Source organism: Euprymna scolopes, chromosome 8, assembly GCF_053919585.1.
Source record: "Euprymna scolopes isolate OS-2025 chromosome 8, ASM5391958v1, whole genome shotgun sequence".
NCBI classification, from domain to species: domain Eukaryota; kingdom Metazoa; phylum Mollusca; class Cephalopoda; order Sepiida; family Sepiolidae; genus Euprymna; species Euprymna scolopes.
Genome location: NC_136489.1, coordinates 67,015,821 through 67,034,436, shown reverse-complemented (window position 1 = coordinate 67,034,436; position 18,616 = coordinate 67,015,821). Strand labels below are relative to the sequence as shown.

The 18,616-nt window shown below is 34.6% G+C and overlaps 1 protein-coding gene across 1 annotated transcript in view; it reads right to left on the bottom strand.

Annotated features, from left to right (window-relative positions):
• The window catches only part of LOC145283595 (uncharacterized), a 3,312,299-nt gene that overhangs the window by 707,422 nt on the left and 2,586,261 nt on the right, over positions 1-18,616 (bottom strand). Inside the window, exon 10 of the mRNA XM_080132527.1 lies at positions 11,927-12,081. Within this exon, the coding sequence (XP_079988653.1) occupies positions 11,927-12,081 (155 nt within the window). The remainder of the gene's footprint in view (positions 1-11,926; positions 12,082-18,616) is intronic.

Below are 18,616 nucleotides of genomic sequence, written 5' to 3'. Positions count from 1 at the left end.
CCTATAACACAGAACACGCTAGGTAACATACAAATATCTGTGCATGAGGTCGCCAAGCTAATCAAGAACCTTGATTCCAGTAAAGCAATTATAGTGTTAAAAAAGCTTCAACCAGAACTTGCTCCCATACTTACGAAACTGTTTAAACGTTGCCTTAAGGAGAAGTGCTTTCCAACACCCTGGAAAACCTCATCAGTATGCCCTGTATTTAAGAACTCAGGTGATAAGTGATCTCCCTCTCAGTACAGACCAATAAGTCTCCTGTGTGTCATGAGTAAGTTGCTGGAATTCATATAAAATAGAGAAATAGTCAACCAACTCAGCAGAAATAACCTTCTTAGTGACACGCAATATGGTTTCGGTTCTGAAAGATCTACCGCAGATGTGCTAATGGTTATATCTCATAGGATTAGTAAATCTCTTGACAAAGGCTTCCTTTCCAGGGCAATTGCTCTTTACATATCAAAGGCCTTCGACAAGGTATGGCATAAAGGCCTACTTCACAAGGTCTCCAGCTACGGTATAACTGGAAATATTCTCTCTATCATTAAATCATTTCTCTCTGATAGGCTCATAAGAGTAGTGGTTGATGGACAAAAATCAGAAGCGTGCAGTATTTATGCTGGAGTCCCTCAAGGGTCAATCCTGGGCCCAACTCTCTTCGTGATCTATATCAATGATCTCCATAAACACATACTTAAATCATTCGTTGACATCTATGCTGATGACACGACCATCTACGGCAACACATCAAAGGCTGCAAATGACAAAGTTCTCTCTGATTCTCTCTCCTCTGATCTCGAACGAGTGGTTCAGTGGGGGAAGACGTGGCTGATTACGTTTAATGCATCTAAAACCAAACTCCTATCTTTACATCATCAACGCTCTGATCCCCATCTGGCATCAATTGAAATGGATGGTTCTCGTTTAGGAGAATCCCCATGTTTTGACAAGCTTCTGGGCTTGACCTTCACTCCTGATCTGAAATGGAACACGTACATCAAGTCTGTTGTCAAGGTCGCTGGAAAGATGGTGGGATCCTTCTACCGCGCCAGAAGATATCTCACTACTGATGCAATTCTCTATCTATATAAAAGCCAAGTACGTCCAAGGATGGAGTACTGCTGCCATATCTGGGCAGGAGCTGCTAAAAACAGCCTATCCTGCCTCGACAGAGTACAAAATAGACTTCGTGGCTTAGTGGGGGATGCCCTTTTCTCTTCCCTGCAAATTCTCTCCCACAGAAGAGACGTTGCGAGCCTTTCTTTGAGTTATCGTTATTTCCATGGCAGGTGCTCGTCTGAACTCCAATCTCTTGTCCCCCCTCGCCAATCTTTTAAGAAAAACACCCGTCTAGCTGAATCCACTGTCAAAAACTTTCCCCACTGTTTATCTATGCCTAAATCCAAAACTTAGATTGCATGAACAAAGCTTCTTTCTTAGAACTGCACGCCTGTGGAACTCTGTTGCATCTGCCTGCTTTCCTCCTGACTACAACTTGGATGTCTTCAAGTCCAACGTAAACAAATTCCTGATGAACCGCCCCCTTTAGTAGACACATTAAATCTCCGCACTAACGTACTGTACTTACAATAACCCTTATCTCTGAGTTGCTTCCGGGTCTTGATAAGTGGTGACCACCTTGTAAAAAAAAATACGTAGGTAGAGCTAGTTAGTAATTTTTAAAATAAATATGGCGATTAAACTGCGGTGAATATTACTCGTTTTATCCACTGTAGGATTCTTATGCGCATAAACGTTAAACTAGAATTAAATGAGTTAAAAAATAATGGTAAAACAGTGGCATTTCGAAGAACTTTTGAGTATAATATTAAACAGTATTTCAGTTTATATTTCTCAATTTTATAAATAAAAAACTCGCCTCCGTTCAGCCTCAAAAGACAATGGATACCTCATGTAAGGGTAACTGCACGTGTAACTGTGAAGTAAGGGTTGCGCAATAAACATCCACATCTGTTCTGAATCAGCACTGCTTGAGTGCATTGGCAAAGAGAAGTCCAACGGGAAATAATGCCAAGATAAGCAGATATCACATACAGCACTTTGAATTCCCAAATGGTCACCCATTTTAGTACTAACTAGGCTCATTGTTGCTTAACTTCGGTGATCTAAGAGGAACCGATGTATCAACATGATCATGCCGTATAATTTTATAGATGAGAAAAATTTGTATGGCTTATTCGAACTGTTCTTGTCTTAACCGTTCTTTTCAAGATGAAAAATGTTGTTCGAATAATAAAAATATAAAAATGATTAACTTCCAACTAAAAATCCAAAAACATAATAGGTGACCTCCCCCAAATAAAAAAAACTCCACCAAAGATGAGAACAATAGTTAGAATAATCCAAATCGAATTTCATTTGTCTTTTGACATTTTATTAAAAATTAAAACGTTCTGAGCAAATCGTTTTAGGATTGAATGATGAAGATCGAAACGGAAATTATTTTCATCGATGCATAAAAAATGTATTAATAAATCAAAAAACATCACTAAAAAAATGATATCAATTTTCACTCTTCACATATTTTTAGATCAATATGCTCGGACATTTATATAGAGGGATCCCGAAAAGATAAGCTCTATGATTAAAATAATTGATTTTATATGCATTGCTATGTATCTGTCGGCAATGTATTAGTTTCAAATAGAATTTCTGTTCTCGTTTCTTTCAAGGTTATCGATATGTATTATACGACCATCTAAATAATATGATAGAAAAAAAAACAACAACAAAAACCAATGTTTCTCGGCAGAAAAACAAAAACATATTAGCTTTTCGTATATTTTGATTATTCGGACTACTGATCTAATCTTATGTGTTGTTTTCACAACGTTTCGGCTGATGTAAACTCCGACCTTCACGAACATTCAAACAGAACTCTTTGTTTAATACACTTGCCTAGCATGTTCTCGTTCCCTCAGCCATAACCGGGTAAAAATACTTAGTAATTCGCAACTGTACCTTCGACTACCAGAACAGTGTAAATTACAATTGAATGTCACCAAGTGGTTTATCCGTTACGCAACAGACCCTTCATTAAGTATTATTTATCACACTTTTCTAAAATTGTGTTGAAACGTTTTATTTTAAAATATAGGAGAACCCCGGGATACGCTAGTCCTAGGATACGCCTTTTCAGTGACAATGTTTTTTGCACCCTGGTTACGGCATTTTCCCCGCCTTACGATGTTGTTTATAATGTTATTTGATTATATACATGTGTATTATATACTGAACTGTATATCACCAAAGAGGCAATGTAAAAAATAATTTAAAAAAATGATGTTGCTTTTGGGTCGTGCGTAAAACGTATACTGCCCTGATCTTCTAGCTAAGATCCAAAGGTAATATCTGTTCTGTCTAAAGATGGTACAATGATATCGTAGGGTTTTCGTTCGCGCCGGGCGTCCATATAATGGAACTATATCACAGACTCCTATAAGGATATTGGGGATAAACCGTAAGAATCAAAGGTATTCTGACATTATATTAATCAAGTTACTTAGATAAACAATTGCACAGTTTACACAAAAGGCTTACAATAATATCGAGGGGTCTCCATTTACACAGAATGCTTACAGAATGCCCAGAAGCAATATATGGCATATAAAAGATGCCGCTGTGACATTTCTACAGGTCTAGCAAGTTCATAAGAAAGTTGTTATAGGTCAGTTGGTAGAACCTCAAGCTGAGAATTTCAAGGCTTCGGTTCCGATTTACCGTTCATGGCATCCGCTTTATCTCTTGAAAATGTATTATCTACGCAGTAATAGGATAGTGTGTGTTCTTTTGTGTGTCACGCTTAAATCCGGGTTGTTTAATTGTTATGTTTTTCTATCTCTTGTCCTAAATAATTTTACCAAAAATTCTTCATAAGTTTTGGTTTCGGTTTCGATTATGACTGAAGGAACTAAAATTAAATATATATACATATATTTTTTCATAAGTTTTTATTTCGGTTTCGATTCAAGCTAAGGCACCCAAGTCATATGGATATATTATTTTAATTTTTGAACCCATAACTTTATAATATATAAAAATCGATAGAACAGTTACTCTATAATAATATATACGAAATTTGCAGGAAGTAAAATGTTATATTTAAGCGTACTTTACAACCTGGATATTCCGGGCGTCGCTGCTAGCTTAGTTAAAAAACTTTTGCAGTTTTAACCAAAAAGCTACAATAATATCACTGAACATCTGCAGACTGCCAATATCAATATATTATATATGAATAATTCCCTGTGGAATTTTCACAGGGCCCGCTAGTTTAGTATTAATGTATTTATTTCTAAAAATAGTTGAGATTAATGGTATTTCTTAATGAGAAATATTCCCAAATGTATTTATTACGTTTAAACACTTGTGACTACGAAGCGACAGACGGAAATCTATACATTAATACGATAGCGTGTGTGTTATTTCCTGTGTCACGCGTACATCCGGGTCATTTAATTATTATGTACTTCCATTTTTTATAATAAAATTATTTAATACAAGAAATGGAAGTACATAACTAAGAATTTTTCATAAGTTTTGGTTTCGGTTCCGATTAAAGCTGATCGCACTCAAGTCATTTAATCTTTTTATAAAATATTTTACTAAGAATTTTTCATAAATTTGGTTTCGGTTTCGAATATAGCTAATGGCACTTAAGTCATCTATTTTTTTTTTCAGAAATAAGTTTACCAAGAATTTTTGGTTTCCGTTTCGATTATAACTAAAAAATAATTTTATCAGAATTCTTCATAAGTCTTGGTTTCGGTTTCGATTTTAGCTGATGGTACCTTAGTAATCTATTTTTCTTATATCTTATTTTATCAAGAATCCTTCATACGTTTTGGTTTCGGTTTTCATTATAGTCACTCGTGTCCGAGTAAGACTGTCCTCCGTTGTGGCTTCTGTGGGTCCTCAGGTGAGCATAGAGCCCAATCCTAGACCCAATTTGTCTTGTGCAATTTGGGCAGATAAAGGTAGTGGTGGCGGGGTGGGGTTGGGTGTGTCTGGTTAATAATCTGTCCTTTCTGTGCTTGCGCCTATCCTCAGCAGCTTTATTTAGGTCACTACTATAAAGCGCAGCACCTTTGTGGACAGCGCTCCTCCATGCCAACCTGCTCCCAGCCACGTCCTCCCATGTCTTAAGGTCCATGTGAAACCGCTTTAGATTTGCTTTGATGTTGTCCTTATGCCTCATCTTTTGGCCACCCTGGGCACGCTTTCCCTCAACAAGCTGAGAGTAGAAAATCTGTTTTGGGAGGCGGAGATCCGGCATTCGGACAACATGACCAGTCCATCTGAGCTGGCGTTGAGCAACAGTAGCGGTGATAGTGGGAATGTCAGCCTCACTCAGGACGCTGGTGTTGGTGCGTCGGTCCTTCCAACTAATTCTGAGGATTTTTCGGAGGCATCTTTGGTGGTACGTCTCCAGGGTTTTTACGTGCCTCCTGTATGTGGTCCAGGTCTCCGATCCATAGAGAAGAGTGGGCAGCAAGACAGCTTTATATACCATGATTTTGGTCTTTGCCAGAAGGTCACGGTTCTCAAATACTCTCTTCCTTAGCCTTGAGAAAGCCCCACTGGCACAGCTGAGACGGTGTTGTATTTCATCATCTATGTTGGCTTTTGATGATAGGATGCTGCCTAGGTATGGGAAGTGGTCCACATTTTCCAGTCTAGCGTTGTCAATGGAGATGTTTGGGGGTGAGACTGGAGTACTGTTTGGTGGTGATTGATGGAGGATTTGGGTTTTTTTTTATATTAATTGTTAGTCCTAGCTGTTTGTACGCCCTCGTGAAGGCAACCAGTGTACACTGTAGGTTGAAATTGGAGAGTAATAATAGATCGTATATGACTTATTTCCAACTGTTTTTTTTCTGGTATATGTACCCAGGACTTGCTTCTACATTGGTTATTCAAATTTCTTATGAATGTTTATAAGAATTGTCACTTGTCTTCAGAGTATCAGAAACATAATATTGTTTTATTTCGTTTGTAAGTATTATATTGTATTGGGAAAATTAATAACAATCTGAATCGGGAATTGGAAAAATCGTAACATACAAACACTTATTTACTAATTTAGATTGATAGATTAATTGGATATATTGGATCAAATTTGCATATAAGTTGCATCTAAACTTGTCATGAATTAAACCTAGCTTTGAAATTCTTTTTCCTGGATCCGTTTGCTCCTATAACTACTGGAATGATAGGGATCTTCCTAAGATTCCAGTTTCTTTTCATGTCGCGCATAATACATTAGTATTTTGTTATTTTCCCTCTCAGCTCAGTTTAATCCGGCACTTTGGTGGTACTAACTTCTACTAAGGTTACTTTTTTCTCTTCCCTATCTTATATCACTATACCAAGTTACATAGCTCCGTTTTTTTACGTACGTAGCTGTAGGAATTTCATCGTCATAGTGGACTGAATATGACTTATTTCCACCGTTATTTTTTGTGTGTGTGCCCAGGACTTACTGCTTCATTTGATATTAAACATTTTACAGATGGTCCAATGGGGATATTTGCACACTGCGTTGTGTCGCACTGCATAGTAGTCGTCTCCCAGATACACTTGAAACCATTGTATGTTTAATATAATTGCTTTGTAACAAGTTCTAATTTAATGTAAGCTACTTAGTTTACTTGGTTTATCCGGCCTATTTGCCAGATAGTTTTTGAAATTCTTGTTCAAGAGTCCAGTTGCTTGTTAATTACTGGAATAATAGAGATCTTTCTGAGATTCGAGTTAGTTTTTATGTCGTAGATATTACCTTGGGATTTGGTTATCTTTTCTTTCTCAGCTCTGTTTAACCGAACATCATTGGAGAAACTAACTTCTACTAAGGTTGCTTCTTTCCCTGGCATTTTTAAGATCTCAGTTTTCTACGTAGATGTTGGAAATCTATAGTCATAGTGGATGGTGTATGACTTATTTCCAACTGTTCTTTCTGGTAAACATGTTCCCAAGACCTGCTGCTGCTGCATTCAATATTCAGCATTTTTGGAGATATTTACGCACTCCATTGTGTAGCAGTGTAAATTTAGCTTATGTAATATACTGTGCTGTTAAGATTGAAGTGACGTAGCGAAAAAACAAAAAACAGCAACAAAAAAAAAAGAAGAAAAATACCAAAGTCGTACCCCGGAAGTGACATAAAGAGGACGAAATGTTAATCAGTTTCTTTTGTTGTACAAATGACGTTCACTAGAGACGTACATTTTAAAAGATCACTTGAACCCCTCCCTATTCTCATCGAAAACCTGAAGGAGCAACATTGGGGATATTTCTAGCAAACACGGTTTTAGGAATTCTCCTATCAGTGTAACAGCAATAATCCAGTGAACAACAAAACACGATTCTTGGTTTTATGATACTGATGCTGAGATCGCTTCATTTTGTTGAAGTTTATTTACTTCTTCAGTGAAAAAATAGAGACGACACTACTACTACTACTACTACTAGAAAATTAATATATTAATATTACGAAGGACAATGTGGCGACGGATGTATCGACGTTAAAAACATGAGGCAGCAACGGTCGACGACACGCGCCCATCATTGGCAGCATCACCGACTGCTTTTTGGTGCTCGTGTACCAGTGGTTCAATTATAGAAGAATATTTTAAAAGAAAGAAGAAAAACGGTTGCCATGGATACACAAGTAAGAGAATAGAAAGAGAGAAAAGCACTACGCCGTGGGCGCAAAGAAAGGAAGTCGAATTTTTCCGTAAGTAAAAATCCAATTCTGCATCGTAAAAATATCAATACATTAAAACAAGGACAGAGTAAATAAATAAATAAATAAGCATAAAAAAAACGTATTCGTAATAAAGAAATTGTGACATCCACACACAAATATACTGGCAGCAATTCGTTATACATGCAAATCGGGTTAAATAGAACAGAGATGTCTATTTTCTTTATTTTCTGTTGATTTTCTTGATTGGCTGATCATTTCTTTTAGCTTCAGTTCGTAAGTATTTTTTTTTGTCCGTGGGTGATATTTTTCAGCCATTCTCCCCTAGCGCTTCCGATCATTGATCGTCGACAGGAGTAAATTTGTTAAGGATGCTTTTCTCTTCTGCCTTCATATAGATATTTTTAAATTAAAAATTTTATACATCAATCTAAATCAATGATCTCCCAAAACACACGCTTAGATCATCCGTTGACATCTATACTGATGACACTACCATCTATGGCAACACATCAAAGACAGTAAACGACCAAGTTCTCTCTGATTTTCTCTCCTCGAATCTCGAGCGCGTGGTACAATGGGAGAAGAGGTGGCAGGTTACTTTTAATGCATCTAAAACCAAACTCCTATCTTTGCATCATCAACGCTCTGATCTTCATCTTCAGTCAATTGAAATGAAGGGATTTCGCCTCGAGAAGCTCCATGTTTTGACAAGCTTATGGACTTGACCTTTATTCCTGATCTGAAATGGAACACGTGCATCAAATCTGTTGCCAAGGTTGCTGGAAGAATGGTGGGATCTTTCTACCGCTTTAGCAGATCTCTCACTATCTGCTGATGCAATTCTCTATCTATATAAAAGCCAAGTACGTCCAGGGATGGAGTATTATTGCCACATCGGGCAGGAGCTGCTAGAAGCAGTTTATCCTGCTCTGAAAGAGTACAAAATAGATTTCGTAACTTAGTGGAGGACGCCCTTTTCTCTTCCCTGCAACCTCTTTCCCATAGAAGGGACGTCGTGATCATGTCTTTGTTTTATTGTTACTTTCACGGCAAGTTCTCGTCTGAGCTCCAGTCTCTGCCCCCGTCGCCAATCTTTCTCGAAAAACACCCTCTAGCTGAAACCACTGTCAATAACTTTCCCCACTTTTTAACTGTGCCTAAATCAAAAACGTAGATTCCATGAACAATGCTTCTTTCTTAGAACTTTACGCCTGTGGAACTTTCTTCCGTTTGCCTGCTTCACAGCTGACTATAACTTGAGTTTCGTCAAGTCACACAATAAAAAATTCTTCATGAACCGCCCCCTTAAGCAATTCAATCTACCAAATTTCCATTAATAAGGTCTACTACGATATTATGCCATTGATTACTGTACACTCAATAATCCTTATCCCCGAGTGGTCTCAGGGGTTTAATAAGTGGTAACTCCCATGTAAAGAGCCCCCCCCCCAAAAAAAAAAACCCCGTGTTCATTAGAGTTCAACCCTCTTTTGGAGCCCAATGAAAATGAACAAACAAAAATAAATAAATAAATCCAATTGCTTTTCTTTCGTTTTTAATACAAGTCGTTTTTATTACTATTTTTCCTCTCTTCGTCTCGACACCAGCTTAAAAGTCTCTTGCTACTTTTTCACTACACGGTGGCCGTAGACAGCCGTTTCTTATACGTCCATCTTTTTGATCACACTCTTTCTTCTACCACGAGCACATGGTGTCTTCTTAAAAATTTTTTTTTTCGGGCACATTTCCTAATTTGCATATGCGCGTTTTTCAACTACTGCCACTGCTGATCTCTTAGCAAACCAGCTATGCATCGCTGCTGCTATTTTTTCACGCGTTCATATGCACCATGTTACACTGACTGCACATCACAATGGTGGTTTAAGAAATGTCGTGGCGCCGACGAGTCTTGAAGATAATGAGCGCGGTGTTGGCCATCGGGTGTTGAAAACGATCAATTAAAAACCTTAGTCGAAGTTAATCAATGTACAACAGTTCCAGAATTTGCTTCTGAGTTAGACATAACGTATACGACGATTTTCAAGCACTTGAGAGAAATGGAATAGACAAGAAAACTTGATAAATGGGTTGAACGGTAACCAAAAAAAAACGCCGTTATGAAGTGTCATCTTCCCTTCTTTTATGTAATAAGAACAACCCGTTTCCCGACCAGGTTGTGATTTGCGATGAAAAGGGGGTTCTTTACGACAACAGGCGACACTCATCTCAGTGGTTAGAAACGAACGAAGCTTAACGACACTTCCCGAAGCCGTAGTTACGAGAAAAAAGGGTCATGCTGACTGTTTGGTGGTTCGCCACCGGTCTCATTCATTAGTTTTTTAATGTAGGCTAAACTATTACAGTACTGTCAGCAAATGGAGGAAATGTATCAGCAACTTCTACGATAACACCTAGTATTAGTTAACAGAAAAGGTCCAATTCTCCACGCCAATGCTCGACTACACGTTGCTTAATCGACTCTGCAGAAGTTGAAGGAAGTAGTCTGCGAAAGTCTACTTCATCTGCCGCATTCTCCATACATCTCACTTACCGACTACGTATTTTTCTAGCAGCTCGACAACTTTCTGCGTAAGAAATGCTCCAAAAACATAAGCGATATCAAAAAAGCCTTCAACGACTTCATCCTCACCAGAACGCAGGCTTTTAACGTTACTGGCATGGATATACTTGTTTGGCGTTCGCAAAAGTGTGTTGATTCTGATGATGCTTATTTCGATCTATAATTTTTTTTATTTGAGCTTATATATGTTCATCTGAATTTAAAAAGTAAAAAACGCAATAACTTTCTTATAAACCTTATACTTACTTTGGTTAACTTTATAGGAGGTAATATGATGGTGAATGGCACTGTTTTCTGGTAGGTGATATGTGAGGCGTCTGGGAAGGGTTGTTGTTGTATGGCTAATATGTGAGCGATATGAATTGGTTAGGAAGACACGGTCCTTTATATACTTTATTATCTAATAATATAATTCCTTTTCTGTTGACCAAAATGTGTTTTCTGGTCAACATAATATATGAATGATACGTTACTAAACTGAAAGAAAGAATTATAACCTATGTGTGACTTATACAAATATGCATTAAATAATGCACAATAGTTACAAAATATCCATTCTACAATTTTGTCATCCACGTGATACTTCTAAAAAAACTCATGATATATTCAATCGCCTAAGTGCACTAAATGCATACTCTAATGTTCAATGTTTCAAGATTGATCTATCGCGTCACATGATATCTATTTTTTATTATAACTGCCAGCTATTTAGTCTATACAATTCGCTTACTTAAGAGAGAGAAAATTTGTGAAAAATGAAGGTTAAAGCTTATTGCGAAATTAGAAAGATATTCTAATTTAATAATCATCGCAACATAAAACAAATAGATAAAATATTCGTGTTTGATGTTTATCACAAATATTTAATGCACACACATACACAAACACTTGTATTTGGAGAGAATTGGAATGTGCACTAGGCTCCATCCTCGATTGTCTAAAGTCATTTTATACAGAACATTTTCATTACAACATGTAACGATGATACTTCAATTTAACAGTTAAACCTAGTTAAATATTACAAAATAACATAGTATCCGAAGCCCAAATAAGGTTATTCGGTATGACTACACGAGGAATGGTGCTCCTTATCCAAGTGGTGCTACCTCTTAGAACAGCAGAAATCTGGACACTACACCAGACTAGATAAATTCTTGCTTTGGAATTTAGCAAACAAAAAGACTAATAAAACGATATGCTAGGCCACAGCTAACTGGTCAATAAGGGTGGGAAAATGGATGCTCTTAACTTCTTTATGAAGTCAATATTTGAGAGGTAAAGGAGAAATTCAATAGACTGTTCGAATATCTATGTGTCTTATATAGAAATCAAGTATTAACCACAGGTAGGGTTCCATTGATCTATGAGAACTTCGACGGAAATAACATGATAATAAAATCTTTACTTATATAACGGGAGATCAATTAGCATTTTTCTAGAAATTCTTTTTTCACAAGTTCAATGCTTTTTTATGCACACCTCTCTGCGACGACTCAACGTTGCATACATCTTATTAAAATCGCATTGTATTTTAGTTTCACTACCATTATTTTATTTCAGTTGTTTTATGACCGGCAGATTAAAAAAAAAAGTTTATGAAAATGAATACTTGCCTCAATCAGTTCTGCAACAAGTCCCTCAAGAGATGCTGCTTCTAGATGGTTGTTTACGTTTCGAACCACAATTCTTCCCATCGCCATTAGCCCAATGAAGCTGTCCTCCGGAGAATGGACTTGTAACACTGCATTGCTCACCGTTTCCTGAAATGCTGTAAACAAGAATATACTTATAAATACACAGTAATAGAACAATTTCAATATTTTCCTACATTTAGAATGCCCCCCCCCCCCAAATTATTCAAATAAGATACAAATCTTATCTAAATCACTACCAAGCACATAAAGTACATTTGAGTGAAATTAAAAAAAATGTCCAACCGTTTTCGAATTCATAAGGACCTCTTCCTCACACACAGACAAAGTTCCTTTTATATATATTACAGTTCAAAGATAAACATAGAACATATCAATTTATATTCGTCCCAAGAATTCAAGAGCAACAAGTGTTAAGTGTACAATAGTTTCTAAGACAAAATCAATCTTTGTTCGCATGAATTCTCTTCATCAGAACAGGATAACCCGACACCAAAATTTCGAAGCCAAACAACACATCTAAAAATTAATGTATTGCTCACTTTTGTTACACTTTAATTCAAGAAAAAGCGGGGGTGGGATGTGATTATCACGATTTCAATCAATTAAGAAAACTATGAAATGAAAACATTTTTGATAGAGTAAAAGTATTGTTAAAAAATACATGGGTAATATAAACAAAGTTTGTAGTACATTTTAAACGCTACTATTCAAGACAAACACACACACACACACACACACACACACACATATATATATATATATATATATATATATATATATATAAGATTGTTGAATTTTTATTAATTTTTTACTTCTTTAGCGATTATTTTCTTTTCTTTTTTATTTCGCTCCCTGAGCGTTAAGGAGTTATTTACCCTTTGTTTACATTTTTCTTCCCACTAATATATATATATATATATATATATATATATATATATATATATATATATATAAGAATTTTGATGAAATTAAAAAATGAGATAAAACCAAAATATTTGTTGATCCATCAAGAATCACACAAGAATAAAAGTAAATTCCTTAACAAATCAATTTTCAAAGAAGAATTCTTTGCACGAGAAAATAGAAATGGGTAAAAGTACACTACTTGTAAGCATAATTGAATATAGTATGAAACGTACATGGAACCGAAGAAACAAAAGACATTACAATAGGATATAAGAAAATGCATCAATTAACTAAGTAGCTAGTCAATCAATGAAATAATGAAATAATAATGCGAGAAGCCAAAGGTGGAATGAGCGTGTTCTTATTTTGATATTTATCTCTGCCTTTATAAATATATATATATATATATATATATATATATATATATATATATATATATATATATATATATATATATATATAAGTAGGTTGTCGTTTGCTTGAAGCATTGTTGAAGAAAATTATAAGGTAAAATTAAAGCCAAGAACAATGCGAGATTTTTTTTTATATAGAGTAAAATTATTTCAACTCTAAACTGTTTAGAGTTGAAATAATTTTACTCTATATAAAAAAAAATCTCGCATTGTTCTTGGCTTTAATTTTACCTTATAATTTTCTTCAACAATGCTTCAAGCAAACGACAACCTACTTATATCCCTCAGTCTCGGCCAGACAGAGTTTGCACTCATGAAGAACACTCTTCCGCTGTCTTCTCTTGAAAAAGGACTAATAAGTCTGAAATATATTTAGATTTATAACACCATTGGATACAACAGGAAAAAAATTACTGTTGTTTAGAGTTGAAATAATTTTACTCTATATAAAAAAAAAAATCTCGCATTGTTCTTGGCTTTAATTTTACCTTATAATATATATATATATATATATATATATATATATATATATATATATATATATATACGTAACAGTGGACAACAAAGATTTTGTTGTTTTTGTGTCATGGCCCAATTCTTACGGTTTTCAATGCGCTGATTTCAAAAATGACATTTCATGATTAGCTTTAGTTATTGAGATATATGATATGCCTTAAAAATTAAAAAGACATACTTTCGGCCTAGTTAAAGTGAAAGCATTTCGCTGTTCTATGTACAAACAGCTTATTCAATACAGTTTGAAAAAAAAGCAATGATTTCAAAAATTAAAAATGACATCAAAATCTTTTGTTTTAGTAGAATAATTTTTTACTTAGACAGAAAAAATTTGTAGATTTAAAACTACAAAAACCCAATATTAAATACATAAAACAATAATCTTTTTTACGTTGAAAATACTGTTATTTAAAGTTCCATATCTTGATTAAACATGTCTTTTATTGAAAAAGTATTAGGTTTTTTAAACTGAATAGCTTTTTTTCCATCTGTGTAAGTATGCTATATCTTTAAAACTGTTGACCATCATTTTACTTTTTTCTAGTTTATCACTTTATGTTGTTGATTACTATTCGAATGTTCACTTAAATACAACTGTATCTCCTTACTTAGTTGCAGTTTGAACTTTATAATTTTCCTCATTGTAGATATAATAACTAAATAAACATACAAAAATTCGATCTTGCAAGAACCATCTAGATTCATTGTGTTGCATTGATGGGGAGTTTCGAGTAAATGATGAAAAAATAGTGTAACAGATTTTATCTGAAAAGCTTGTCATTATTATTTTGGTACGCATCTCGGTGATCAAGATAAGTCTTGGGTACCACATACAGTTTTCAAGCCATGTATTCAACAGTTAAGGCAATGGACTCAACGTTCTCGAAAATACTTGAGGTTAGGAGTACCAATGGTTTGAGAGAGCCACAAAATCACTTCAACGACTGATTTTCGTTCAATTAATTTAACACAAATTTATAAGAAGAAGCGAAAATACCTAGTTATCCCAAATCTTCCCTCTGCAATTCGACCAGTGGCTCATTGTGATGACATTCCAATACTCGTTTTTAAAGGACTGCCTGATCTGCCCAATTAAAATTTAGATACAAGCTTTGAAAAACTAGACAATACAAATGATACAGATTACCTACAACCATTCTCAGACTCCGTGTTGTTTGATCAACAAGATCTTAGCAATTTGATAAGAGTTTTCAACCTCTAACGGAATCATCCGAATTCTTCGTTTCTCGACTAAATGATAGACATTTTTTGCAACCTAGGACAAACATTACTTTTTACCGAACACGGGATGATGAATTTATTAATTTCTTTGAAGAATTGCCATATTTTTTGTGTAGATATTCCTGGGCTTCTCCTAAAGTTAGGTGCAAAAGAATATAAACTAGAAGAATGGAGATCGTTTATAGACATCTTTAAATGAAGTTTGAAATGTGTGATCTTACATAACTTTAATATGCAGTTATACCTACTGGACACTCAACAACACAAAAGCAAACATACGATGCTATGATAACTGTCTGAAGACATCTGAAACATGTAAATTTTCAACGGGTTATTTGTGTTGATTTAAAAATGCTAAACTCTTTTCAGGGCAACAGAGTCGTTATACAAAGTTTCATTGCTTTTGGTGCTATTGGAATAGTAGATATCAAACAAATACTTAGAAAATAAAAAGAAAATTGGCCTGTTCGAGAAAAACTTAATGTTGATGAAAGAATTTCCATTCATGAGCAACTTGTTTCAACTTTAAAAAACATCATATTCCTGCCTTAAAATTTAAAACTAGGACTCATGAAACAGTTTGACAAAGCTCTTGATAAAACTAGATAATGTTTTTAGTACATTTCGTCTGCATTTTCAGGATTCAGTACTGAGAAACTTAAAGCTGGTATTTGTGATGGTCTTCAGATAAGAAAACTGATAAATACTCCAAATTTTTCACATTCAATGAACGAAATAGAATTGATTAGCAGTTAATTTTTGTTGAAGTAGTTGAAAAATTCTTGGAAATTACAAAGCTGAAAATTACAAAGATATTGTCGAAAAGCTCTTAAATAACTTCTATCCTCTTGGTATAAACATGAGCATAAAAGTGCATTTTCTCCACGGCCATTTAGAGCAATTTCAGTGACGAGGAGAGGGAAAGATTTCCCTAAGATACCAAAGTGATGGAAGAACGGTATCAAAGATGATGGGACAGGATAATGATGTCGATATTTAAAACGAGAGAAGCCAGATATTCGTCACACAAGAAAATCTAAAAAACGAAAATTCTTCCCCTAAAATATCTATATCATCTTATATCATCTATATCATATAGCATCTTATAACATTATACATAATCTAAACCCAGCTTTGTAATTTTATTCTAACATTTACTCTAAACACATCTATGTAATTTTATTCTAACATTTACTCTAAACACGGCTATGTAATTTTATTCTAACTTTTATTATTAAGCAATATTATTTTACTTATCTACATCATTAATTAACTATTTTTCCTTATATTTTAATATTTTCCAGATTCATCTGCACTACTTAAATACTATGTTTATTTATGGTGTCTTTTATTTTTAAATAAAAAACACCCAATATTTTGCTGATGAGGAGACTTTGTTTTCATAAAAAAACTATATGCTAAAATTATTGTCCTTGATTCAATGTCTGCCACAATAAAAAAACATTGTTTCCGAAACGATCGTACAATTTATTGGCGTTGTTGTGCCCCTTCTTATGAAATGGATTTTTAATTTTTAATTTTAATTTTGAATTATAAATTATCAATCACCTTACCAAATATAAAAGTAGCTCTAGGATATTTGCCTATTGAGCTTTGATACATCGGCTTTACAACGAGCATTATTCTTTTTCGTGTATTTTAGTTAATTTAGTATCTGCTCTATAGAAAATTGCTCTAAACTCCTTATATATATATATATATATATATATATATATATATATATATATATATATATATATATATATGTGTGTGTGTGTGTGTGTGTGCATGCCTTCGAGGCCAAATAAACTTTTTACATCGCCTGATGAGTAACTTTTGGTTTCTTGCAAACCAATTTATTATATTATACTGCATAGACAGTCAGTGAAGCAAGTAACATAAAAATTGTTCCAAAGGGAATTAACTATTAGAATAGAAGACGTGTGATTTTGTTTCTAATATAGGTTTTCCGGCATTTAGGGACCTCCACAATGAGGAGTGTGATTTTGTTTCTAATATAGTTTGCAGTGAAAATCGACATCTTTTCCATCTCTCCTAAACATAGTGCTTTTTACGTCCAAGTGGTGATATGGCTTGTTTGGGGTAAACACGAGTAAAAACAATAAATAACCTTGTCGGTAATTGAATAGGGCTGCAAATTAATAACATTCAATTCCACGAAGACTAAGCCTTTTCCTTTAACAACTACAAAACTAGTCTTCTCACCCGCTGGTGGTCATAACAAATAACACTCTACATTCTCCTTTAATACGTTCTTCCCTTGAGCTGCTAGATTTTGGAATTACGCCCTGTTTCCGGTTTCCTGGGTGTACTAATTTGCAGAAGTTTAAATGTAATGTGAACAGGCATTTCGCTGCTGAACTCCCCACAATCCCCTGATAGACGTGATCCAAGTAGCAATAAGCCTTGCTTTGGATGAAAATAGGTAAAAAAAAAAATATAGGATATAGTCACGAATACGAATTCATATCCTTCGATAAGATTCCAACGGCCCTCCCCGTGGTCTAAATTATAAGTTGCTGTTTGATCGGCTTCGTGTTTAGTTATGTACATTAATGGACGGGTGCACTAACAACTATTTGATCGTGTATAGTGCATTTAATTACCAATAACTTTGCGAACTGCTCTCTGCAATTTCAATATATTTCAAACCGTGCTAAACGGTGCGATGCAATATCAAAGTCGGGTGGATCAGTAATTGTCTTCATTTTATTGCTTTGCTTTTCAATGCAATATCCACGCCGTATATGTTCAATAATTTACAGCGGGTAGCCAGCACGAATAAATAAATAAAAACACATTAGTCAGTAACTGACATTGTTTGATTCTTTTAAAGTTAAGCAGACAGTGACGGCAGAAAAAAGCTAACACTATATTTTATACAGTTCCCAGACTTAGCCAGTTAAACATAAACATATACCATGACCTGATTTTGTAGCAGGCACACACACACACACACACACACACACACACACACACACACACACACACACACCATTTTGCTCTCACCTAAAAGAGGTAAGTCATGTACAGCCATATTTATTTTCGTATTTTTTTCACGTATTCTGCTTAGAAAAGAACATTCGAATAAATTTATGGACGAAAACAGTGAAGCAAAAAAAGATTAACTTAAAAAGGACGGAACTTTCTCTTTCGTATTACGGAAAGTCAGTGGGTTCATGATCACCACATTCATTCATTTAGTTTTAAACAATGTATGTTTATTATGTATTTATTTAATCTTATAATCTTACAAACAAATAAAAAGATAAAACAACAGAAAATTAACCCGTCATCCAGTGGCTATAAAGCCAGCTCTAAATATTATTTTTAAACGTGTAACTTGCATTAAATATCTTTATTACCAGTCTATAATAAATGTATCTTAAGAAAAGTCCGGAGTAGTTTATTATTATTTTTATTAAATCACATTAATTACTTTTTTATCGATAAAATAATGACATGTATATAGGAAAATATGACAATAAAATTAGAAATGAATAACGGCAAACATTAATTAATTATAAGCATTTTGTAAAACTTTTCAACA